This window comes from Syngnathoides biaculeatus, chromosome 14 (assembly GCF_019802595.1).
Source record: "Syngnathoides biaculeatus isolate LvHL_M chromosome 14, ASM1980259v1, whole genome shotgun sequence".
Classification (NCBI taxonomy): Eukaryota; Metazoa; Chordata; class Actinopteri; order Syngnathiformes; family Syngnathidae; genus Syngnathoides; species Syngnathoides biaculeatus.
Window position 1 is genome coordinate 28,323,623 of NC_084653.1, and position 25,047 is coordinate 28,348,669.

At 51.6% G+C, this 25,047-nt stretch overlaps 2 protein-coding genes across 4 annotated transcripts; both read right to left on the reverse strand.

Moving 5' to 3' along the window:
- Positions 1-18: 18 nt before the first annotated feature.
- glg1a (golgi glycoprotein 1a) lies at positions 19-17,331 on the reverse strand. Its single transcript, XM_061840603.1, has 24 exons — positions 16,630-17,331; positions 14,413-14,442; positions 13,739-13,825; positions 13,252-13,467; positions 12,439-12,642; positions 12,286-12,357; positions 11,641-11,827; positions 11,344-11,558; positions 10,817-10,938; positions 10,327-10,428; positions 10,103-10,256; positions 7,045-7,269; positions 6,530-6,592; positions 6,341-6,454; positions 5,930-6,018; positions 5,204-5,321; positions 4,958-5,050; positions 4,755-4,892; positions 4,032-4,155; positions 3,387-3,631; positions 3,211-3,318; positions 2,699-2,819; positions 2,511-2,617; positions 19-1,869 (listed from the first exon to the last, which is right to left on the reverse strand). Exons 1-24 carry the CDS (start codon positions 16,951-16,953, stop codon positions 1,702-1,704), a joined length of 3,426 nt encoding a protein of 1,141 aa, XP_061696587.1. The 5' UTR covers positions 16,954-17,331; the 3' UTR covers positions 19-1,701.
- Positions 17,332-17,775: 444 nt separating this feature from the next.
- Positions 17,776-24,909, reverse strand: rfwd3 (ring finger and WD repeat domain 3). Of its 3 annotated transcripts, none has more exons than XM_061840620.1 (13): positions 24,817-24,909; positions 23,214-23,452; positions 22,710-22,942; positions 22,588-22,646; positions 22,283-22,483; positions 21,526-21,617; positions 21,354-21,468; positions 21,054-21,276; positions 20,625-20,775; positions 20,385-20,561; positions 19,725-19,939; positions 18,879-19,093; positions 17,776-18,277 (listed from the first exon to the last, which is right to left on the reverse strand). In XM_061840620.1, the coding sequence occupies exons 1-13, from the start codon at positions 24,874-24,876 to the stop codon at positions 18,134-18,136; spliced, it is 2,124 nt and encodes a 707-aa protein (XP_061696604.1). In that variant the 5' UTR covers positions 24,877-24,909; the 3' UTR covers positions 17,776-18,133. The 3 variants fall into 3 exon arrangements, with proteins under 3 accessions (XP_061696604.1, XP_061696606.1, XP_061696605.1); XM_061840622.1 differs by having other exon boundaries at positions 24,680-24,857; XM_061840621.1 differs by having other exon boundaries at positions 24,642-24,857.
- Positions 24,910-25,047: the final 138 nt, after the last annotated feature.

The following is a 25,047-nucleotide window of genomic DNA, read 5'->3' on the forward strand; positions in this document are numbered from 1 at the left end:
AAGACGAGGAGGACCACCTAGTAGAAACCTTGCAGACTTTATTATCAACAAACCACTCATGTTCATATCTGTACACAAAAAAAAAAAAAAAGAGCAGAGAAAGTGGACAAAAAAAAAAAAAAAAAAATTCTTCAGCACGGAATAAAGCTCGTCTGCTCGCCACGACGACCACACCGAGAAGAGGCATTCACGCAATTCACGCGCTCGCGTCGCCGCGAATCCGTGCCGATGCCGCGGTTTTTTTTACGCGGTGACGAAAACAAAACCACATCATCACGAAGCGAGGACGCGATGGCGTGACGTCACTGCGCAGTGACCTCATCGCTTCGGGTTCGGAGAGGTGCGAGCCCTCGCGGAAACGACGGCGCCGCGACAACTTGACCCACAAAGAAAATGGCGACCTCCTCGCAGCCGCTCAAATTTCAAGTCATTTTATAGCGACGTCACAAAATCCCGTCCAATCAGAGCGGAGAACATTTGTTGGAAGGCAAGCATGTTCCACGTAGTATACAAATAAATAAGGCTAACGAGCTAACTAGCGACCGTTTTATACATCTTGCAAAATGACTGACAAATGTGCAACGATTCCATCCTCTCCCCCACGTCAATGTTTTGCTTTTTTTTTTTTTGCTTCCTGCGATGATCTCAACTCCCCCCCACAGAGGGCGGCAGCAGGTCCACACCACGCGATTTACAACAACTTAAAAAATTTTTAAAAAATCCAGGGAAAAAAAAAATAAAAAATTGCACCCAGAAGTCTGACCAGCAATAAGGAAACGTCACAACGGTGCCGACCAACTTTTGTCACCGCATCGTCGACTGACTCATCCGCGCGACGATGACGTCACAGCTGTCTTTTTTTTTTTTTTTTTATCGTCGTCGATTTGAACTTTTACTGGCAGCGACAAAGAAGGAAATTGCAGCACTAAAATGAAATCACTGGGCAGGCGTTCAAGTCACAACAGCCAAAATGCCACAACATGATATCGCTGCTTTGATGAAAAATTTTGAAGGGGAATAAAAAAAGGAACGATTCTGAATAGACTTGATAAGATCGTGTACCATAAGATTTTTCTGAAAATGTCTGTAATGACGTTTTCGCCAGAAATATGATCTCAGCACAAGATTTTGCATGTTTGCAACGTCTTTCCCGAAACGACCTCGCGGACACGCCGTCACAATCTGATGAAATCTTTGTGACGTCACGAGATGGAAATCACGACACGGCGGGCCGGCGAATGGCAGGTGTGGTGCTGCGTTTATGGCACGGGTGTGCTGTGGGGGGCCTCAAGAACAAAAACAAAAACCCAAGTTACAGAAGAAGTCGTTGGGGGGGGGGTTGGCTTGGCACCACCTACCTGGCAGTCCCAGCACGATAAGGGGCGGAGTCACCACAGCGCTCCACAGGCGAGCAGGTTTTTTTTTTTTATAATAAATGTACATATTGAGCTCCCTTCACATCTTCACTTTGACCCCTGACCGACAACCCCGACCAGCACAGAAAAAAAAAAAAAAAAAAAACGGGAGGGAAGTTGGGGGGCTCCTCGACGGTGGGCGGGGCTAAAAGAGTGGTTGACATCCACTTTGAGCGTTCCGGGTAGGGAAGTGGGCGGGCGTTCCTCCTGCAGGCGTGACCAGAACCCAGCGCGGGCGGGGCGGGGGGACGGGGGTGAGGTGGGGTGGGGGGGGGTGGGGGGGGCTCTACCTGTCCTTCAGCTCCCGCGTGACGCGTTTGGTGAACCTCCCGCACAGCAGGCCCATCAGGAAGAGCAGCGCCACGCCGGCGCCCGTCACGGTCAGGATGTAGTTCTTGGACGGGGACGTCAGCACCTGCGCCGCCAGGTCCGACAAACCCTCCGCCGGCGCCACCTGCGGCCCACACCGGACTTTGTCAAAGACGCCGGAAATTCCTTTTCACAATAAAAGATGACAAGCGCGATCCCGGCCGGATAATTCCTGAAATGCGAGGAGGACAAGAAAATGAGATGATTGAAAATAAAAGGTTGCTCGTGGTTATGTTATTAAGACCGGGGCGTCAGCCAGGACAAACGGCAGAACCACGACGGCTCCATCTGAAGTCATTTCTAATTTTTTTTCTCCCCCCAGTGGAGAAGCCCGTGTTTCTGAAAGGGTCCGTCCCACAAACGTCCCGCCGTCTTTTCGCGCGCCCGCGAGGCTAAAAGTCCGTTCATGGCGTCAACCGTGAGTTTTATTTCAGCCGACCCAAAACTTTCTCAACGTGATGAAGAAGTCCTCTCGTGCGACATCGTGACCACCGAACCTCGTATTTTAACCTTTTTCCATCCTAACTCGCTGTGTGCAAATGAGAAGTAACGGCTTCAATGAAAAGGAAAGTCGGCTCGGCGGGATGAAGACAACCTACCAAACGGGATTTCAAGTACTCGGAAACCTTTCAGTACTGCCTGCTGAAACCCGGGACGAAGCCTTTGGACTTTTTTTTTTTTTGTTTTTTTTTTGCCAAGTGCGCCAGGCACGGTCGTCGTAGCTACCTTGGCGGCGTAGCTCCACATGTCGATGCGGTCCTGAAGGCGCTTCTTGCACTCGGGCTGCAGACGCACGCGTTTGTCCTGCAGAGCCTCCATCAGGCACGACATCTCTGCGCACACGCGACACGGACATCGGGCTCAGCGGCGCGTTCCGCTCGCCGATACCTCAAAGGCGGCGGGGGCGGACTCACGGCGGCCCTTGCCGGGCGGGATGGCGGCGCAGTGGTGCTTGATGTCCAGGGCGCAGGCCGTGTGCAGGACCGGGTCCACGAAGATGTCCGCCTTGCTCTCCTTCAGCATGTTCAAGACCTCCTGCGCAAAAGCAGCCCGCAAATTTAATCCGGGGGGGGGAAAAAAAAAAAAAAAAGGAACATTCAAGTCCATTATTGTGACATTAAATTGGGTTAAATGCGTTATCTTCATCTCCCAAAAAATAACCATAACGCCTGCTTTCACGGAGGATCAAAATCAGAGGCGAACATTTCAAGATGGCGATAATCAAAATCGTTGCCGATGGATTGCTGCACCTCATCAAATTCCATTTTATTTAATGCAAGTTTTGCAAAAGCCTCGCATATCTGGTTGTCAGATTGTGCAGCAAGACAGTTTGTCCTCGGTTATGCAAATCCAGGCTCAAGATGGAGTCAACGAGGACTGTTTTTGTTCCTGCGACCCCCCCCCCCCCCGTTCCCAGACGACGCACCTTCTTGCACGCTTCCTGCGTGATCCTCAGCAGGTTGACCTTGAGACATTCCTCCACCTGACCCATCTGCTCCTGCGCCGCCGCCTCCTCCGGACACAACTGCGAGATCTACGCCAGCGCAAAGACATTTAGCCGCCACGTTAGCGACGGGCCGGTCGGAAAACGCCGGCACAAACCTCCTGAGTGCAGTGGAGCTGGAGCTGAGGGTCCAGTCGGTAGTCCAGCGCCGACTCCTGCAGGATGACCCGGATCTGGTCCTCGCAGTCGGATGACAGGCGCTGGTCGGCGTACTTGAGTTTGAGGCAGCCGATGACGCGACCCTCCAGCTCGCCGTCGGCCGGCGCCGAGTTGAGGACGGCCTGGCAGAACTTGGGAATGTCGGCTTTGCACGCCTTGCGCAGGATCGGGTTCAGCCTGAAGTCTGAAACGGCGAGTTGAGCGCCACTGCTCAATTTGGGTTTCAACTGCCATTCGCTCATCAAATTTTTCTTTTTTTTTTTTTTAAACTTTGTCAACAACTCAAAGAATTGCTAGTCACGCTTCTCTACGGCCAGCAGGGGGAGCCCTCCCCTTTCTTCCCAGCTTGACGTTCTACTCCGAATCCTCCTAACGGCTCAGTGTAGTTATTTCTTTGATTGTTTGTTGCGTTGTAACGCGTTCAACGTCGTTGTCCGCTAGGGCAGCCGATCGTGATTGCACTTGTTACGCTCAAACGAAATGCCATGGCTCTTTTGAAAAACACCCTGGTAGAGACGCATAAACGGTTGAAGGCGGAAGCCATTTTACTGAATGCGAAAGAATTTGGCGTCGCCGCGCCTCACCCGTGTTCTGCGTGATCTGCCGCTTGGTGATGGTCTGCTTGCACTTGGGATCCATCAGCTCGCTGTTCTTGTTCTGCTTCAGACACTGAAGGACGTTCTTGCCTTCTGACTCCGAGCAGAACCGCTGTGGAGAGAAAAGGTCGAAAATCTCGCCTCAGCGTTAGCAGCGGTCTCGTGACCCGCTTTGTCAATCTCGAACTGCAGTACGGGGCTCCCTCTAGTGCCACCGAAAAGAACAACCGTTCCATTTGCCCCCCCCCCCCCTTTAATTTCAAGGTTTCGTGCCCATCTGCACATGCGCAGGGCACAATTGCCAGAATCAAACCAGCACCTCGTCTTTGGTTCGCGGGCCCACTGCTTTGCCCGTTCCAAACTTCTTGTTGTGATTGCAATTCTATTCTGGCACAGTCACATTTTGTACATTTCCAATATCCTCATTTTTCCTACAAAAGCGGTTTTATGAAAGCATGACAACAAGTGCGTCACTTTGCTGATGACTTACGATGTCACAGTCACGTTACCGCCGTCACTGAATTGAAACTTTTGATTCCCTTGCAAAATGTTGAAAAGGTTTTGCTTATATTTTGAACTCAGTCCTGTAAAATGACTTTTTGACCAGTTTCTCACAAATGACAAATGTTTTCGTGTCGTGTGTCAAATCAAATTTTGACTCCTCCTTCATTTTGGTCCACGCGGCTCGTGGCCATCCGCTACGCCACCCACCCTGATCATGTGCTTGCAGAACTTCATGAGCTGATAGTCCAGTTCGGGATCCACCATCTCCACTTCCTGCAGTTTGAAGATTTTCTGGCGACATCGCTGAGTCAGCTGCCGCTTGTTCTCTTTCAGGCACTCCATCACCTGCACACGCGTGTCACACGTCACGCACGCCGACTTGGGGGGGGGGGGGGGGGTCGCTTGCCAACCTGTGCGTTTCCGAAGGCCACGTTCTGACACAGCCGATTGATGTCCTGCTTGCACGACTCGTACAGATCCGGTTCCAGACGGATGTCCTCGGACTGCAGACAAAACATTTTGCAATGGACGACATCTGAATCGGAGTCGCCGCGCCGCGTGGGCATTTTGTGACGTCGCAAAACTAGATCACACGCTACGACGTTTTTCGGCGAGAGAGCGGAGGAAAAGCGCAAGGAGTTTGCGCCTCGACGCACCATCTCCACCTCCTCCACCCGCAGCTGCTTGCGACACTTGACGGACACGCGCTGCTCCTTGGCGTCCTGCAGGGTGTCGTTCCTCACCGCGCTGCTCAGACAAGTCACCACGTCCACCCTGGCGAACACACGACACCGCCGGCGTGACGTTTTGTCCGGAGAAAAGCGTTGCAAAACTCCACTTTTGTCCTAATCCCAAAACGTGAAAAGATGAAATTGTAAGCGGCAGACCCAAAACCAACATTGAATGTCCGTCCACTGGGTCAAAAACTGATGCCAGCATTTGAATAATATTCATTAAATTGAACATGATTTGCATTGTTATTTGTTTAACGACGCTCCAACTTGATTGGATACGACTTTGTATATTTTGAATGACAAGCAATTATTTTATTCCCCCACCCCCCCAAAAAAATTGTAAGCTATTTAATTCTACAAATAAACTCAGCATTTTTAATGTGACAAAATGAAAAATTGTGAATTGTATATTCCCCGAAATTGACCTGATGACCTTTGACCATCTTTTCCATTTGAAAAGTCAAACGTTTGCCAACCGCCAACGTGGACAAAGAAGAAGAAGAAGTCAGTAACGAAGGATACGGAGCGAGCGAGCGAGCGAGCGAGCGAGCGTTGACCGAGCTTGATCCAGTTCTGCGATCCGTGTGTTTTTTCGAGCGCGTGCCTCAAGCGGTTGGCCAGCGAGCAAGCGAGGGGGGCGGGACTTACTTCTTCTTGATGTTGGGACAAAGTTTGAGGACGTCCTCCTTGCAGGCCGTCTTGAATTTGTACGAGAAGCGGAAATCTTTGACCTGGATCTGTGCCAACACACACACACACACAAAATAATTCAACAAATAAAGAGAGCTTGTGCGGGGGAACCTTATGTACAGATTTCAATGGTTTAGCAAAATAAAATCTACAATTTACAACAAATTGAATTCAATGAGAAAGTCAAAAGGTAAAACCGCAGATTAATTGGCCCAAACGAAAGAGCTTCAAATCTTAGTCTTGCTTGCACAATTTGCTCGTACTTTGTACCTAAGTGTAGAGATCAATGTGATTCAAAGTTTGTCTGAATACTTTTCAATGAAGCCAAAACAGCGGCGGGGGTCAAAGGTCGCCAACAGGTCATCTTACCAGCTGGAAGTGCGTGACCCCCACCGAGCACTTGTCGTTCATCTCCTTCTGGTGCTTGTTCTGCGCCAGACACTCCATCAGGTCTCCGGAGTCGATCTGGTTGTCTGCCACCTCCTGAGAAGCGGGCGGGGCGGGGTCAGCCTCTCGCCGACATCAACACGGACGACCGACGGCCACTCGGCCACTTACGTGGCAGTGCGCCTGGATGACCGGTTCGCAGGCTCGCATCAGCAGCGCCTCGATCTGAATGTCCTGCCGAGGAGGCGCACGACAGGCGCTTAGCGTACAAGTACGCGGCGGCCCAAACGGTCTCCGAAGAAAGGAGCGCTTTGGCGCCGTCGTGCTCAGTCGGGACAGCGGTTTTCAAAAGCTGAATTTCTGTCCATTAAAACTACTGACGGTGGCGTACACCACGGACCTAAAACCGGGACGCAACGGTTCTCTCTCTCTCTCTCGATGGGCAAAAGCAAGGAAAAACAAACGGTGCCCACCAAGACCACTCTGAACTCTCATTTTTCCTCAAGTCATGCTATTCAACAATGTACGACTACATTTTATGCATTCCAATGTATACATGTAGTTATTTCAACCTTGCACTTTTGTACGCATTGAAAGAGAAGAAGCTCTCCTATCTCGTCGCACGTACGATGTATAATGACAAAAAATGACATTCCAGTCCGACAGACTCAAATTCCGGCGCCTACCTCGGACTCCAGCTCGGTCAGGTTTCCCACCACGTTGCGACAGTCCAGGACCAGGTCCTCCAGGTGGTCCTGAAGACACTCCAGCTCCTGTCCCGCCTCGGTCTTCTCGCTGCACCACTTGCCCAGATCAGTCATGCAGCGTCTCTGCAGCTCGGGGTCCAGCTTGACGTCCAGCGCCCTCTGGTGGAGGATCCTCTGAACCTCCACCTTGCAGTCCCGCGACAGCTGCGTCAAATACGTCGACAGTCAGCGCCGCGGCAAATGTACGCGCGCCGCCATCGCCGATCGAAGTCGCCTCAATTAACGGAAACGTCGCGATTCCACAGGACAACGGTGCGACTTCAACGTCAGAAAATTTCACAAATACCGCCGCGCCTTGGCTTACGGGTTTCAGGCGATACGAGCGGTCGGTCCACTGCGAATAGAGGCCCACTCGTTTTATACGCGGCAGAGAGCGGCTGCACCAACTGACCTTTTTTGCCCCCCCCCTTCATTTGCTTTCCGCAGTAAAAGTAGATGTTTGCAAACTCCTTGACTTTGAAAAAAGAATCAATTTGCTTTTGTGGACGACAACAAAGAGCAAAAAATTGTTACAGCTAAAAAGGTGAAATGGGAGGATTCTTACAATTTCAACGAGGTCTTGAAACCATCAATTGGAGATAAAATAGCTTCATTTCTTTACAAAAAATAAAATCATACAAAAATCGAGGATCGTGATTTTTTTTTTTTTAAGAGGGTAGTAATTTGATTTTCTAAAACCGGTTGCTCGTTTTACGGCCTTGGCGAAAACACCCAAAAACGTAGGTTGCTTTAATAATCAAGTCTAATCGTCTCTCTTTTATAGTTGACCAAGTCGCTATGACGACTTTGCGAGGAAATGAGGCTTTCCGGAGGGCGTCGTTTGAAAAGGTCGCACGGCAAATGGCGGCTGCTCCTCGCCAGTGGCGCTCAATAAATGTCTGACTGAGGTCCCCCCCCCCCCCCGCAGGCCAGCATTTAACATTCATTCACTCCGAACTGGTCGCCGGCCAATCGCAGGCCACAGACAAAGAACCGTTTGGCACCTGCGGGCAATTTAGAGTCTTCAATTGATGTCCATGCATTTTTTATTTTTTTTCCATGGGCGCTGGAAAGCGGAGGACCCGGAGAAGAACATCCAAAGTCCACACAAGCGAGGCCAGATTTGAACCGGCAACCTCACAACTGTGAGACAAACGTGCTACATGACATCAAGTGAGCTGAATTGGGGCCTCTTATTTTCACTTGAGTGGAGCGACAGCGGATCAGAAGCTCGCCAACGGAAAAACCGCCGAGCTGGGAAACCCTAAGTCAAGGCGCCACTGGGGGGCGATAGCGTTTCTTCCAGCAGCTCACCACACATTGAATCATCAGAAGAACATTTGATTGCCCGTCGGTCAACGTGAATCAAGTTTGGCAATTTGCACACATACACAATATTTGGAAATACAACAAATCAACGTCTTGGTCCACACACAAAAATCCGGCGTACACCCAAAGCAACAAGAGACCCGACTGGAAAAGAAATTTAGCCAATCGGAAGCCTGAAGAAGAAAAGACAACATTGGGGAAAGGAGTGCAGAATCCAATTAAAGAATTAAAAAAAAAAAAAAAAAAAGACCATCCTTGCTGATAAATGGAAAATGTCGTTGATAGCAGCCATCAAAACCTTGATTTGAGTTTGCATGTGGGACCAAAAAAAAAAAAAAAAAAAAAGAAAAGTTAGCGTTCCCCAAAATATCGCAGTTCAATTCATCATTTGTGCGTTTGCAAGATATCACCAATGGGTTTTTTTTCGTACAGTCGAGAAAGTCCAATTTCAGTGTGGCACCAACCACATTCTGGCGGCACAGAACCCTTCAGCGAGCCATGCGGGCTCATTTAGCACAAAAAGAAGAAGCAGGGAAGGTCGCCGACGACATTCGTGGAGCAGAGAGACGACCGGAGGTGCACGCCGGCTCGATCCTTTCGGGTGCGTTGCTGCTCGCCCTTTCATTAGCAAGACTTTACAATTCCTGAGACCTCTTTGCTAATCTGTTAGCCTCGCTAGGGCATTTTTCATTGGTTAGCATTGAGACAAAATTCGAGACAGTTTTCCTTGAACGTTTGCGTATTTAGCCACACAATCTTTGTCTTTTATCGCATGTTGTTTGGACCTGCGTTTTTACGTCGCAGCTGTCTGAAGGCGAAGCCGATGCTAATTTCCGTTAGCCTCTCTAAGTCATTTCAGCTACAGCGTCAGGAAGCGGGAAAACAAAAAAAAAAAAAAAAAACCCCCAAAAAAAACGGCGAGGCTCCAACTATCACAATTTATCCGTCAATCCCTGAAAAACATCTTTCAATTTCAATCCATTTGATCAAAAACAGGAGATTATCTCATCCTGGTTCACGTCTTGGTTCCGCCCGTAACATCTGTCAGAAAATTGGCAAAAATGTTCCTCGGTGTGTTACAAAGTAAAAGCGAATGTTGGCAAATGTCTTATTTTGAAACAACGCTGCTTTCATGGAGGACAAACTTCAACTGATCGTTGAAAGCTAAAAAGGTCGAGAAGCGGTGACCACGTTTGTCGCCGATTCATGAGATTGTTGATTCGTTGTCAATTTGGGTGACCTTCCTTTAGTTGAGCTAGTATGTAAAAATATATGTCAAATGTTTTCAAGTGGTGACAACTTCAAACATGGCCACTCTTCTTCAGAATTGTGCAAGCCGGACTGCCGAATGAAAGGAATTGTCTGTGCGTGGCGGTTGGCTTTTGGATTTTCAACCAATTGCAAGCATGCCTGGAACGGATTGCCTGGGATAAATTGGGGTTCACCGTATCATCATCATCATCATCAGGTGTACAAGGAAGTACTCACGGTGGTGTTTTCTTCATCAGTGACTCCAATTGGGAGCTACGAGAACACGCTGCGATCAATGAGTGCACACCGCACGGACGCTTGCGCCCGGTCCTCGGTACGGGCCGGGTTGCCAGGTTCCGTCCGCTTCGGAGCCCAAACACCCACATCGCTCCCTCACCCGCCCGAGCGAACCACTCACCCTGCGGCCCTGCTCCACCGACCGGTAGGCGTGGCGATACAAGCACGAGAAGATGGCGCCGGGCGGCATCATCTCGTTGGTCTCGTTCCAGCCGTGCGTGTGGCACAAGCGCGCCGCGTCCCCTTGGCACTTCCTGTACAGGATGGAGTCCAACCTGCGGGGGTCAGGCTTAGCGTTAGCGGCGGCCGACCGTAGGGGGGGGAGGGGGCGCCGCCGTTCCTTACTTCCAGTCTCGTGCGATGAAGTACTGCAGCTCCAGCAGGCGGTGCTCGCAGTCCTCCACCATCTTGTCCGTGTACAGATGCTCCATCAGACACGACAGGATCCTAAAGATCGGACGGCAAGCGACATCAAGGCCGACCACGCAAAAAGCTGCTCGAGTCAACTCGGCTGAGAAAAGCCACGCGAGCGCCGGGCCCCGCGTCACCTTTCATCAGAAAGGAGTTTGCACCGTACTGTTGACAACTGAACTTACCGACGCGCAACACGCGCACACAAAAAGAAAATGGAAACTTAAAAAAAAAAAAAAAAGACGCAAGAAAAATAAAAGACACAAAATACAAAAAAAAAAAAAAAACCCCACAATCATACCCATAAAAAAACCAAAACAAAACAAGACAACCAAATTAAAAAGGTGGGAGCGGAGGCACCCAACACGGCGCCGGCGCCCGCGTGGCTTTTCCGCAGGCACGTGCGGCGGGCAACTCGTCTGACATGGGGTCGCCGTTGCGGATGTGCTTGCAGGCCGTCTGGATGACCGACTCGCAGGCTTCGTTGAGGGCGCGGTCGATGCGGTAGTCGGAGCCCGGGTCGGCCTCCTGGATCAGCGCCTGGAGCTGGAGACGGGCGACAAACGCACACGAGAGCGGAAGCGGTTTCAGCCGAGGGGGATGTCGCCCAACTCAACGGCGCCCTGCAAAATCCTTCTGCGCTTTCTCGACTTCCTCAATGTTTGCTAGAAAGTACAAGAAGCGCTCACTTGAGCGGTTGGCGTCACGTCGCATGCCTCGTTTCTTTCTGCATTTGTTTGCACGTTGGAGTTTCTGTGTTCTTGTATGTTTTTGACTGCATTTCTATGTGTGTGTTTTTTTCCCCCCTCGTGCATGTGAATTGTTTTTCGTATCTTGTGCGTTTTCTATGTGAATTTTCCAGTCATTTGTCTGTCAGTCAGTCGCCGAGGAAGCGCAGAAGCCTTTCGGACGGCAAACAAGCAAGCCAAGTGGAAATCGGCGGCGACTGACCGCTCGCTGGCAGTTGCCGTCGACGGGGCTGGCGTCGCTGCGGCCCACCTTCATCAGGCAGTGCAGCGTGCGGCCTTTGCGGTGCAGACCCGAGCAGTGGCCCTCGATCTCGCTGCGGCAGTGCAGCACGATCTCGGGGCTCAGCGAGAAATCCTCCATCAGCATGCGGCGGTAGTCCATCATCTCACCCTGGCACTCGCCGCTCACGACGCGACCTGCGGGGCGAGCGGCGAACCCGGGCCGAGCTGTAACGAGGGCTCCGGGCGTACGCGGCGGCGGTCGTCGTCGTCCCGTTACCTCGATGCACGGCCGACTCCAGGCAGAGGAGCAGGTAGGACAGCCGCGCCTCGCGGGCCCGGGGCACGCCGTTGTCGGCGCTGCACCGATACTTGCGCAGGTCCGACTTGCAGGCTTTGGCCAGCGAGTAGCTGACTTTGTAGTCCTGGGCGATCAGCTTCTGGCGGGTGGTCAGCGCCTCGCGACACTGAACGCGTGCCCGTCGGCAAACGCGCACGTGAGCTAGCAAACACTTTGAGCGTCAACCGTGACATTTTGGCGACCGTTTGCGTTTTCTATTGGAATTATCGGCAGAACCCAGATGGTCAACGTATGTCGGGCGAGTCCGTCTGGGCAAATTCTGTTAGCAGTTAACGGTGAGGTGCGTAGCAAACAATGCAAAGATGAATTTTAACTGACCTCCTCACCTAACCCTTTAATGACACCCCCACCCCCCCACCCAAAAAAAAAAAAAAAAAGAGTGCCATAGTTCTAATATAACATGTTCAGGGTGCGTTTAAATTGGGGTCTTTCCATATTACGGATTTCACACATTGTGGAGGTGTTTTGGAACGCTAGCGCCAGGATGTGAGTTGCTAGTGATGTCATGTACGCTTAGCTAACCTGATTGACGTGCAGCACGGCCAAAGATAAATAAACGTTTACCTTTTCCGACATGGCCTCCTCAAACTTGTGGTTGAAGAGACACTTGTAGACGCGCCCCTCGCCTGCCAGCGTCTGCACAAACGGACGTCACATTGATGTCCGCGCTTAAGAAGAGAAAGTCAGAGCGGTGGCACCAAAGTCTGCCGAACTCACGCTCTCGCAGAAGCGCTCGCGGTCGTCCCGGCAAGCGAAGTAGAGATAACGGTCCAGGTGGAAGTCGTCCGAGGAGAGCTCGGCCACCCGCATGATGGCCTTCTTGCACTCGTCCTTGATGGCGTACGCCCCCGGCCGCTCCTCGGCCTCGCGCACCAGGCCCTTCTCCAGGCACGCGATCACCTCGCCCTGCGAGTGGATGTCCTGCACGCGCAAAACCAGCGTCAACAACAACAACAACATTAATCGGCGACCGGTTCATCGTTTCGAGCCGGTCTTCAACTAAAAATTGTCCAAATTCTCCGATTTCAGCCTCTCAACTGGGAGCATTCTTGGATTTTTGTAGCACTCGGCAAAAGGAGACGTCATCGTTTGTTGAATAGAAAAAAATGAAAGGTTGAAGGTGACTTTCCGACGGATGTTACAGACCACGCGAGGAACTGCACCATCAGCAGGTTTTTTTTTGTTTTTTTTTTGGTAATTCTGAAAATACTGCTTATTTGATTCATGTAGTCGAACCCGGAGCAGCGTGGTCAGCGCGCACAAAACTAGCCGATCTTTGTCTGCATCAATCACAGGCCAAGCAGCAAGACGACACTTGCTCACGTCCATTTTTAGTTGCTTTTGCCTAATTATTAAATAACAAGCAAGAATCAACGAGTAACCTTATCCAAAGTGCTTTTTGTCCAATTAATCGATACAACAAAAATATTCGTTGACGTGCTTTATAATGATTTTGCCGCAACCAAAGTTTTCGCCGATGCTCGTAACCTCAGGTTCCGAGTGCACTTCCGGGATCACGTTTGGCGTCACCTTGTCTCCGGAGCTGATGCTGCCGCAGTGCAGCGTGTTGATGTCATCGCGGCACTTCTCGGTGAAGCCGCAGATGAGGTGGTAGTCGCTGAAGACGATGCTGGTCATCTTGGTGATGTATTGCTTGCACTGGTAGTCGCTGATGTTGCCGCGGTGTTCCACCAGGCACGATACCAGGTACCCTTTGCCCAGCTCCTCTGCCGCACACTCTTTAATCTGCCGCACAAAATCACATGAGCTCAAGGATGACTTTACGCAGGAAGAAAAACATGGCCACGCTATATTCTTTCATCGAGCCCGTCCAGCATTCGGATGAACAAAACTACTGTAAGAGCTATTGCGTTGACTTAACATTGTTTTTTTTGTAAACAATTGGGCGGTTACAATATTTCATTCATTTGCAATAAGTAAAAATCAGCACATTTAACAACATCTGATTCTGCACAATGTCATTGTGATGATGCGCGTTGGCGCCGTCTGGGCTTACCTCGGAGATGGTGGACCTGCACACGTCCACAGCCACAGACTCAAACTTGGGGTCGGTGGTCAGGTTGAGCTTGTAGTTCCACAGCAGCTAAGAGTAGCACGTTTTTTTTTTTTTTAAAGGAAAAAGAAGAGCCTTTCACTACAAACATTTCATACACATGTGCAATCGTCGTGTCATGGAAATACGCAATATGCACGCTTCCGCTTGATCACGTGCTTCTGCTTTTTTCCTACTTCAAATGTTGCACGCAAGGAAACGCGGAGGATTCCGTGTACAATGATTCCGTTTATCTTGAACATGCTTTGAAGCGGAGGTGAATCGATCGCCATTGAAGGTTTTGTCGGTTGATCGCGTGACTGTGTGACAATTTTTTTTCTAAATTAAAAAAAAAAAAAAAGACATCTTAACATCCAACCTGTCGCTTAATCTACGAATGTAATCGATGATGAGAAAAATGTTCTGACTTTTAGGTCACGCACGTGTGCAAACTGCGCAAATGGCGCCAACGCCGCAGGTCTTGCAGTAGAGCTCAGTGCTGCCGAGCATCACGTGGTCCTACGCTAAAAAGGACCCAAGACTAAATTTTGACTCGCCAATATTGTGCAAAATGCCAACTATTATGTCTTGAAAAACGGGGAGAAAACTGCAAGCGGGGGAGTCAAGAAAACACTCACGTGGCTGCATTCGGCTGCGATTTCCGTCTCCTGAAAGACAAAATGCACACAAAGTTGAGCGTGTGGCGCTTCCAGAAGATTCTTATTGTTCTACATGAGCGCTTCTCAATACAGGATGCGTCAGACGGATCTGCCCAAAATATATTGGCAATAAATGTGCTGTTGTTACGCGGTAAAAAAAAAAAAAAGAGAAAAGAATCCTTTTTGATATGTTTGGGACAAATCTGACACCTCAAACCTATAAAAATTGGGTTAGGGTCCAGCTCAAGTTGAACATCTTTCTTTTGTCTGCCAGTCGCTGCGACTGCGTCGTTAGTCTCACGATCGCAATTTCGAGCGCCGCCGCAGCAGCAGCATCTGTTTATAGGAAAGGTATCCACACCCACTTTGCGGCTTGGGCGCCAAAACCTGCCTGACATCAAACACGTGACATTTCTCTCCCTCCCTGACAAGCCGAGATTCCGCAGCCAAGCTTATCTTTTGCTCAGAAACGGTCCTGAAGGAACGTTGCCATCTCTTTGTCGTCGCATTAGCGCACACAACAAATTAACAGATAAGCAGGAAATGTTTCGATTCCAGTTGAGCAGCGTTCCACGCAAATGGGTGGAGACGCATATTGGCATTCGAAGGGCAAGGTTTGAATTTGAAGATTTGAATAAAAAAAAAAACATATTGCTTACGTCTGAGAAACTGCAAGGCCGTATTTACTTTTAAAAAATCACAATGTAGATACTCCTCCCTCAGTCGATTTTGGGTGTACAACGTGAAAAATACTTTGAAAATAAGCAAGCGAGTCATCGAGGGTGTAATTTTAAGTGGCCTATTTTTAAACGCATGATAAAAAAAAAAAAAAAAAAAAAAAAAATCAACAATGTGAGCAGACGCCTTGTTTCCAGCGGATCTCCACGTCCACCAAACCACAACACACACACACACACACACACATTGCGTGTCTAAAAGAAGCAACAAGATGTCAAATCTGCCAGTCGCCACACCGCACGAGGCCGACACGCACGTCCATCCATCCAATTTGCTTTGCTTATCCCAGGGCGGGTCGCGGGGGGGGGGGGGCAGTTTTAGCGGGACAAGGCACAATTCCGTCTCCCCATCTTTTCCGGGGGCCTTCCCAGGCCAGCCGAGAGACGTGGGCTCTACAACGTATCCGAGGTCGGCCTTGGGGTCTCCTCCCAGTGGAGAGGAGAGTCCAACCCCTGTCAAATGGACCGGTACCAGAGCCCGAGCCCCGTGTGGCTATACCTAGTCCGAGGTTCTCGACTTCACATACCAGCTGGGGCTCCTTTCCCGCCAGGTTGTTGACACTCCACGAGACACTTTTTGCGGCCTATCAAAAAGTTTTCAAAAATGATAACCAAGGTGGATCAATGGGTCCATTAAAGTCACCAATTCATTTATTGCATCTACGTTTGTACTTAATTCCACAAAAAACAATGTGTCTTTGTCGATCTATTCATGCCAGTGACAGAGGCAACAAATGAAAGGTTGGCAGGAAGTACAAAGAGCAATGATTGAATCGTGACATTTGTTTGTTTGACGGTGTGCCGTGAGACTTTTCACTTATTAATTGCGCTCCTCGGCTCCGTGCGTTTCTTTCGGGGTCGCCACAGCGAGTTGGAATTCGTTGCTCGAGGCTACGTAACATTTTGCTTGCGCGCCGAATCACTTTTGTGATGTGAAATTGTTGAAGACGTCACCTTGCGTATCCGTGACGGCAAAGCAGACATTTGGCTTCGCGACTTGTTTTTGGAAGCAACTTTGTCACCGGCCGCTGTGACGCCTACCCGAAAGCCTCCTTCCCGGCCAGACAGGACCGACGCGAGCAATCGATGACTTCTTTTGTGCAATTATTATGCAAACACACGTTGCACCCCCGAACCTCGGTGGCAATCTCATGTCGATTTTTGAGGTCTCAGGAAATCGGACCGGCTCACATTTTGCGATGGGGCTGCCAAATTCGGCGACGTGGGCCTCTTTTCATCGATCCCTGCGCATCGCCGGGACGAGCCTACATTTGGAGAAAAAGCGACACCGACGCTCGATGACGTGAGGACAAAAAGCGGCAGGGCGCGAGCGGTCCAAACAGTCACGACGGCTTTCCCCGTGACGTCGTCGGCGTACGTGGGCTAGCAGGTGGCTAGCGGACGCGGCTAAGCTCAGCTCCGGCACACCCTGGCCGCCTTTCGCCGACTCACCACCCACCTCCTTCTTGTCCTGGAGGCACTCCAGCACCGCCAGGTTGTTGCTCCACGTTTCCTTGGCGCACAGGCGCGTCAGGTCGTCCCTGCACACCGCCTGCTCGGACAGCTTCCAGACGCCCGAGCGCTTCCGAGGTGCCGAGGCCCCGCCGCCGGGGGCCGGGTTCCTCTCGACGGAGACCGGTAGAGCGCCGCCGGGGAGGTTCTGGAGGTTGGCGGCGAAGGGCCTGGCTTTGGCCTGGCCGTTGTCGTCCGCTCGACCGGGCCGGAAAAGCGACGAGACGCACAAGAAAAGCAAGAGCTGGAGAACACGTATGCAGTCCGCCATCTTAACGCAGTCAGCCTGCTGCTGCTGCTGCTGCTGCTGCGTTCAGGGGCGCTCGGGAATTCGGGATCGCCGACGCTCTCGCCTCCGGCCGTGGGCGGTGGGGCGGCTCCTGCGCGTCGGGTCACGTCCAATCGCACAAGATCGCGGAAAAAAACTTCTCTCCGCGCGCACGCGTCACGTTGAACGGATTCCGAACGTTCAGACGCAGTCGTCCCGGCGGCACGTACAGATTTCATTTCGATTCATTCGGTCAATAAAAGTGATTAGTACAACCAGAAGGCCTGCTTGAACTGCTTCCTAAAGGAAGGACAGAAGGCCGAGACTTGAAACGTTCAGCAAGGACATCTGCGTGTTGTCCACTTCCGACAGTACGGCAAAGGGCAAAGACGCACCTCGCAAGATCATTTCACGTGACTCTTTTCACTCTTGTCAATTATTAGCAGTCAGCATTGAAAAGGCAACAAGCCGAGATGTCTTGGAGACTTTCGGAGAGTCAAAGTTTTCACTTTCAATTCAAACAAACAAAACACTTTTGTGCCCCAAATGAAATGTCAAGATTCGAGCCTTCAAAGTTCGCCCCCTCATTTGGTTTTATTATTGCTCAAATCTCATCAGTTTAGTTTTTCCCCTAAAGGTTCAAGACATCTTGTTCGGATGAACTTCCCACCGGACTGCCATCAAACGCACCTCCTCCGTTAAAATGATGACGTGCAAAATCTTTTCAGAACTTTTCTAAAATGAGACTTCAAGCATGACTTTCAGCATGGGAAAAATTGGCCCATTAAAAAAAAAAAAAAAAAGACTTTGACAATTCAAACCAACTCGAACTGAAAATAGAATTCTTTTTATTCACCTGCTCAAGAAACAACGGAATGACACGTATAAAACAATCAACGTCATCGCTCGCACGTAAACGTAGAAAAAAAAAAACGTTTTGCGTGGGTGCGGCTCGTCGTACGAACCGCCGAAGACCGCTTTAGGCTGGTGCAGAGTTCCAGGCCGTTCCGACATCGGAGGACTCTGTTGAAAGACCCTGAAAGTTTCTTTCCTCCCATTAAAAGGTTCAACATTTTCATCGCCAAATGTGCAGTGGCGTCCTCAAAAAGCCAGGAGAAGAAACGCCAAACGTGATGTAACAACGTCCGCCCGGCGGCGCCCGCTTTGGCGTCTTTGCACTCGTTCACTTCCACTTGTAGAGCTTCAGCATCTTCTCTGTCAGCGAGGCCAGGAAGTGCTCGCCGTTCACCGTGAACGGCGAGATGTCCAGCACGGGCAGGTCGGCCGGAAGCTTCTGCAGGAGGGCGCCGCTGGACGCCTCCCACACCTGACCGCCGCGAGAAAACATTCAGAGGAAGGCAAACTTTACCACTCCAACGCCAAATCAATTCAAATTACATCCAGCGAGAAAAAGCTAAATTCATTTTCGAAAAACACCAAAATGATTTTAAAAAGCGATATTACTGTAATGTAGGGGGGGGCGTGGCCTAGTGAATGAAGTCAGCATGACCTGGTGAACGTCTGTGGGCAGTACAGCAGAGTTATCACGTTTTATATTAAACCTCTACGAGGTCAGCGGTTAGAGCGTTGGTTTGCTAAAGCGGGAGTTCGTATCCCAGAGAGGGCATCCGCCGGAAAAACTGTGCCAACGTTCGCGAGACAAGCCCAAAGAAAAGAATGTGAACCTGGCGAGCAGTTCAGGGCGGAGCCCGCCTCGTGGATTGTCCAATTCGTGTGCATCCGTATGTAGAAAAGCATCAAATTCAACTGATTGAATGCTCTGTGGAACTAGCAGTCAGAAAATTGTCTTGACCGGTAGTCATAATTGCCGGAAAGACGCTAATTAGTGCTCTCGGCTCTCGCTTGGTGGAAAAGGTTGACTTGAAATGGAATCAAACTCTGGAGAGATTTGAAAAGTGCCGCCGTACCAACGTGGACTGAGAAGCCTCGTCCCCGGCGCACACCAGGGCTCCGGATCCGTGCGGGCCGGCGAAGATGGCGTTCTTGGTGAGGAGTTTGCAGGACGAGCCGGCGCTGAAGGTCTGCACGGCCAAACAGGAGACGGCGGGCGACTCGCCGGAGCTCTGCTGCGGCGCCTGCGTCAGCGCCATCAGGACGCAGCGCACCGTCGGGTGCCCGCGGCCTGTGGCAAAAACACACACACACACACACACAAAAAATTTGGAAGGCCCCTTTTTTTGGCGTTCACGTTTGAATTCAATTCACCGTCTGCTTCTTCTGGCAAATAACCCCCCCCCTCCCCCTCCCCCTCCCCGCCCCTTCCGCCACAAAGCGCGAGGTTTGGCGTTCACGTTTGAATTCAATTCACCGTCTGCTTCTTCTGGCAAATACCCCCTTCTGAGGGGAAGCACAATGGAAGACGAACGTACAAACGAAGGTGAGTTTTAAACCAGCGGCGACATTTCTTCGGTTGTTTTAAATGCGTCAAGTGCAATTGTCTTTACTTTATGCAACCTTCGGCCGGGGGAGGCACTAAATAGCCTCAAGTGTCTTTTCGGGAAGAATCGCGCTTCTCAATCTGCTTCAACGCTGCTTGCTGCAACGTGAGACCAGCTCAGAACCATCTGGTGGCACTTTGAGCTCAGGCTCACAAGTCAACGCAAAGAGTCGTCTGGAGGACGGCTTCCGAAATCTCGTGAGTCGGCTCGCTCGTAAAAAAAAAAGACGACGCAAAGCAAAACACCACCAACCAACGCAGACGGCCTATCTCGCAACAGCTCCCGAAAATGAGCCCGGAACGGGCGAGATCTCACCGGCTCGGTACGTGACCAGGCAGTGTCGGCTCTCCGTCTCCACCTGGATGTCGGTGCAGCTTCCCGCCTCCAGCGGCAGGACGTGGGGCTCGTACGCGCCGTCGCCGCCGCGCTCCCAGAAGTAGCCGCCCTCCAGCGTGCCGGCGATCAGTCCGCCGCACGGGAACGAGCTGGACGCCGCGCGTGGGATGTAGCACAGCGAAGCCACCGGGGCCCTGGGGGGGGGGGGAGATAAACGGGCTCAAAGATTTGGAAATTTGCCTTCCCTCTTACATTTGGCCCCATACATACACAAACCTGACCCAAAATCAATCAAAGAGGTTCCAATCATTATAGAAAAGAAGAAGGAAAAATTTTTGGTCTCCTCTACACATGAAAAAAAAGAAAAAAAAAAAAAAAAAAAAAGCAAAAACGTGTTTTGCATCCTTCATTTCTGTTCCATAACGAGTTGCCGTCCAGGAGCAGAACACGCTTGTAAATTTTAATATGAATGAGGAAGAGAGAAGCAGTACAGAACATGTTGGAGTTACAAAGAAGAAGAAAAAGCTTCGGGCGTTATGGGTTGGAAACCAAAGTGAGAAGAAACGGAACGAGCCGAGGTCCAGTTACTCGGACAAAGAAGTCGGGAGTTCACGGAAGACGCGAAAACGTCGGCGGCACCTGGAGCGCAGCGGCTGCAGCTCCCGCACGTGGGCGCTGGTGTCTCTGACGTCGTAGAGCAGAACCGAGCCGTTGCTGAGCCCCGCGTAGGCGTAGTTGGGGTCGTCCGCGCACCAGCAGCAGCTCCACACCGGCTTGTCCGCCTTGTACGTCTGGACCACCGCGTTGGCCGACAGGCTGCCGAACGGAGCCCGTTAGGCGCGAGGCGCCGGACGACCGACGGGGGGCCGGGCGCCTTACCTCGTGAGCTTGAGGGTGCCGTCCAGCGAGGCGGACAGCAGCAGTCCGGCGCTCTGACGGTTGAAGCACAGACCTCGGATCTGAGCGGCGTGGATGGGGACGTACTGGCTGGACTTGATGTGGGCCAGGCTCACCTTCTTCACGCCGTAGCCTGAAGACGCACACGCGCACGAAAAGACTTTGGAGAAAAAAACAAACAAACGGAGAGCGGGAGGAGGAAAAGGCGACGAAAAAGAAGAAGGAGGGGAAGAAACTGGAGGAAAAGCAGAGGACGGAGGAGTAAAAGAAGGGATTAGCAGGAGCGGGAGAGACCACGGGAGGGGAAATAAAGGAGGAGGAGAAGAGTGCCGAGCGGCGGCAGCGACAGCCACCGAGAGGACGAGGACGAGGACGGGGGGGGGGGGGGGGGGAGACCCCCCCCCGTCGTACCGGGCAGGAGCGCAGCGTGAGCCGAAGGCTGCGAGGCCACCAGACAGTGGAGCCACTCGCTGTGGGCCAGAACCCGGCAGCCTCCGTTGGCCGACACCATCACCGCGTCGGAGAAGCTGTACGGCGCCATCAAGCGGGACCCGGCGGCGCAGCGAGGCGGGGAGGAGGAGGCGGCGGCGGCGGCCGAGCTCCCGCCTGCGTGAACCATCCTAGCTTTCATCTCCTGCCGGGCGAGAAGAGAGCCACCCTGGGGCGTCTGCGGAAGACTCGCCTTCTACTCTGGAAACGGGAAGTACCCACCCGCAGCTCCTGCTGAGCTCGCCCAAACTTGTTGGTGATGACCTGAAGTTTGAGTTTGTATTGAGCCGATTCCAGCTCGGCCTTCCTCCTCCGGGACTGCTCCTCCTCCAGAGACCTGCACGCGACCGAATCAGCCGGGAGAAGCGAGGGCGGGCGAGCGGCGCCGTCTTACTTCTTGAGGCTCTCGTGCTCGCTGTTGTCCACCGCTCTCAGCTTGGGGGCGTACAGCAGCAAAATGTCGGAGCGCTTCGCCTTCTTGTTGCACTGCCGGCGAGAGAGAGAGAGAAAGAAAGAAGGAAGGAAGGAAGGAAGGAAGAGCGAGTGAGGACCAACGTCGCAATGCGTCGCCGGCGTTCCCCCCAAACCCCGTCTCTACATTTGCGGCCAAATACGCCGGGAGGCGGCACGATTCCAAATATTCTGTTCTTGTCTTTCATCTTGGTGATTGGTGAATTTCCCAAGAAAAACGAGTGCAATTGCCCCCCCCCCCCAACTTTTAAATGAAAGAGAAACATTTGAAAATCTCACCAATGTCGTTGGACCCCTCCCACTTTCCGCGTTTGCCAGCCGGTGCCTTGACCGACATTATTATTTCGACGGGATCAACTTATTTTCACCCAAGAGGGGTGCAAAGCTCGCGCAGCATTTGAAACGAGGGAGGGGAGTTTTATTCCCCGGAAAGTTTTTTTTTTTTAGCTTTCACAAGTGCATCGTCGCTATCGGCTATCAAATCCCAATTTCAGAATTTCATTTTGCGTACGTCCCTTTCGTGGACGTCAGTGGACGAAACGGAAAAAAAAAACTACAGTTGCAGACATTAATGTGTGTTCGGCGCTTTTTTTTTTTTTTTGAAATATTTGTGTAATTCTCTTCACGGTTAGTTTGACAGTAAACTACAGAAGGGAAGGGCTTCTTTTTCGGACACCGACCTGCGGACATTTGGCAGCAGAGCGCTGCGAGGTCAGCCATTTGCGGATGCACGTGAATCCGAAAAGATGTCCGCAGCGCAGGGCGGCGACGCGATGGTCTCCCGCCGCTGTCCACGCCTCGAAGCAGATGCTGCAGGTGTCGCCTTCGGCCTCCTCGCTCTGGGCCGCCGCGTCCGGCTCAAAACTCAGACGACGACGGCGCTTCGACGCGGGAAAAAAAAACGTTCGACGTTCAGCGGGAGGCATTTTGTGCCACGGATCAGAACGCTTCGTTCGACCCAGGAAAAAGCGCGTTGCCGTGTTACCTGGACGCCGGAACCTCCATTATCTCCTCCTACTTCTTCCCGTCTCGGACCGTCTGGACCTGAAGACAACAAAGTTGAGCCAAAACGACGCAACACGTCATCGGAGAGCGAGCGGCACTCGCCGGGGGGCGGAGTCGCGGGCCGGGGCGCCCCCCCGCTCTCGTCGGCGCCGTCGAGACGAGGGGGAGCCGGCGGGGCGGCCCGGGCGCGCTCGTCCTCCTCAGACTCGCTGGACTCGGTGCCGCTGGACGGCGGGTCGGCCCCGACGGCGGCTCCGGGGGCTCGCAGAAGGAAGTCGGGGAAGGTTCTGGAGGACGCGGCCGTCTGGCTGGAGTAGTGCACCCGGAAGCCCTGCCTGGACCCGCGCCGATTGGGGTGGGGTGGTGGGGGTTAAAGAAACAATTCAGGAAGTCGCTTTTGGCCAAACGTCGTTTGGGTTTTTGATCCTACGGCGGGCCCAGCGCACGATTTGCTCGGATCTGGGCAGCGTTGAAACGTCGCTTTTGTACGACACGGCAGACAAAAACATGTTCTCGACGCGGTCGTGTGATGTTGAGCAAACGACAGCCGAACTCCACAGAGCCAAGCGGCAATATGCACTTTTGACAACGAAGGCGCGGACTGACCTGACCCGCCTCCGCGGGGGCGGCGGCGACAGCCCGGAGGCGACGGCGCCCCCTCGGCCCGCACTCCTCTGACTGAAAGCCCAGGTGGCGGGAAGTCCGGGGGGGAACGCCGCCCGGGCTCCCCCTTCGCCGTCGTCCTCCTCCACTTCAGTGCTGCTGCCCGAGTCGGCGATGACGAGAGGGGCGGCGGGGGGGACGGGGGGGTCGCGCTGGAGGGGGTCCACCTCCATGGCCTCCATCTGGAGGGCGCACGGATGCTATCGTTTCACTTCACAAACGACTTCTGACTTTCAAAACTGCTTTTGCGTCAATTTGTTGTATTCCGTGTTTGTGCCGTAATGGTAAGATGAGTTGATCCAACATTTCTACAATTTCACAATCGTATCAACTCTCTGAGGGAAACCATAACTACAATGTGACCGCAACAAAAATGATCCGTTTGACACTTTTCATCGTCCTGGCAGTCCTGCAAAAAGCATGACCCACCGATGATTTCAACTACAGCACTGCGGATGTAGAAAACCAAGCTAAACATTGCTCTTTACTTGCATTTGTTTCTGTTGATAGATACGAGCACGTGTATCAGCAATGTGTCGAGCTGAGGTTGGTATTTGCGGATTTCTCAACGAAAACTGACAGTTGCTTGTTGTAAGGTAAGTAATGTTTAAAAGTAAGAGCTCAGTAGACCTTGCTAGTCATTGCTGCCATGTTCAAATAATTCAGTTTAAAAAGGAGACATCACGAGAAATGTAAAGGTGAGACGCGACGCTAACCTGACAAAAAAAATCAAGTCTGCAATGCACGGAATACTGCGAGGGATTACTGGAATCAATGCACAAAAATAAAGAAGCATGCACTTGTGTAAATTATAGTTACCATCAAAACACTCATTATAAAAACAATCATCAAATAGCTTTTGTAAGGGGCTTTTGTTGTCGTTAAAAAAAACAAACAAACAATCAACAATGTCAATTTTCCAGTGTTGTGAAGCCTAATTACAATGATCTAGTTTGCGGTCTTCAAACGAGTTCAAACATTTTTAAAGATGAATGCTAATTTAAAAAGTGTCTGTAAGTACATTGGCTGCTGTGGACGGATTTGACCATTTTTTTTTTTTATGAATATTACGCTACTGTTCATCGCCATCAGAGTTGAAAAAGAAAATGCAATGTTATTTTTCCCAACAAAGCGAAAGCCTACAAGTACAAATACGTTGTTTGAATATCTGTTTCCCCCCACCCCCTCCTCCCAAAAAAAAAAAAAAAAGGAAAAGGCGAGGCTAAACGATAAAGCGCTAACAAACAGGTAGCCGCAGTTGGAGGCCATCCCAAAAATGCCAACAGCTACTCGTGCATTCGCGAAACTGGCAGCTGCTGAGGGCGAAGTCGGCCACCAGCTCGAGTCGTTAAACGAGCTTCTTCGTCTTACCGGCGCCGCTCGAGTCCCTCGTTAGGCTCATGGCTCACCGGAAGGGAGGAAGGGAGTAAAAGAGGCACGCTGCCCCGCGCCCCGCGCCCCGCGACGAAGGCCAACGACGAACCGCGACGAAGGCCAACGACGGAACCGGACCGGACCGGACCGAACACCTCGCTCGGCTTGCAACCTGGCTAGCGCGACAAGATTCTCGCGGGCTTCCACGGCGACTTCCTGTTGACGTCGTCATCTTCCTGTGACGTCACGAATCGCGTCCCTCCTTGAAAATCCGTCCGTCCGTCTGCTCCCACATTTGATGACATATTTTCATCATGCAGGACATCTTGCAGATTTTTTTTGTTTTTGCACACTTTCCATTTTCCTGTTCTTTTTTTCCGTTTTAAAAATCCCCCCTAGCCCG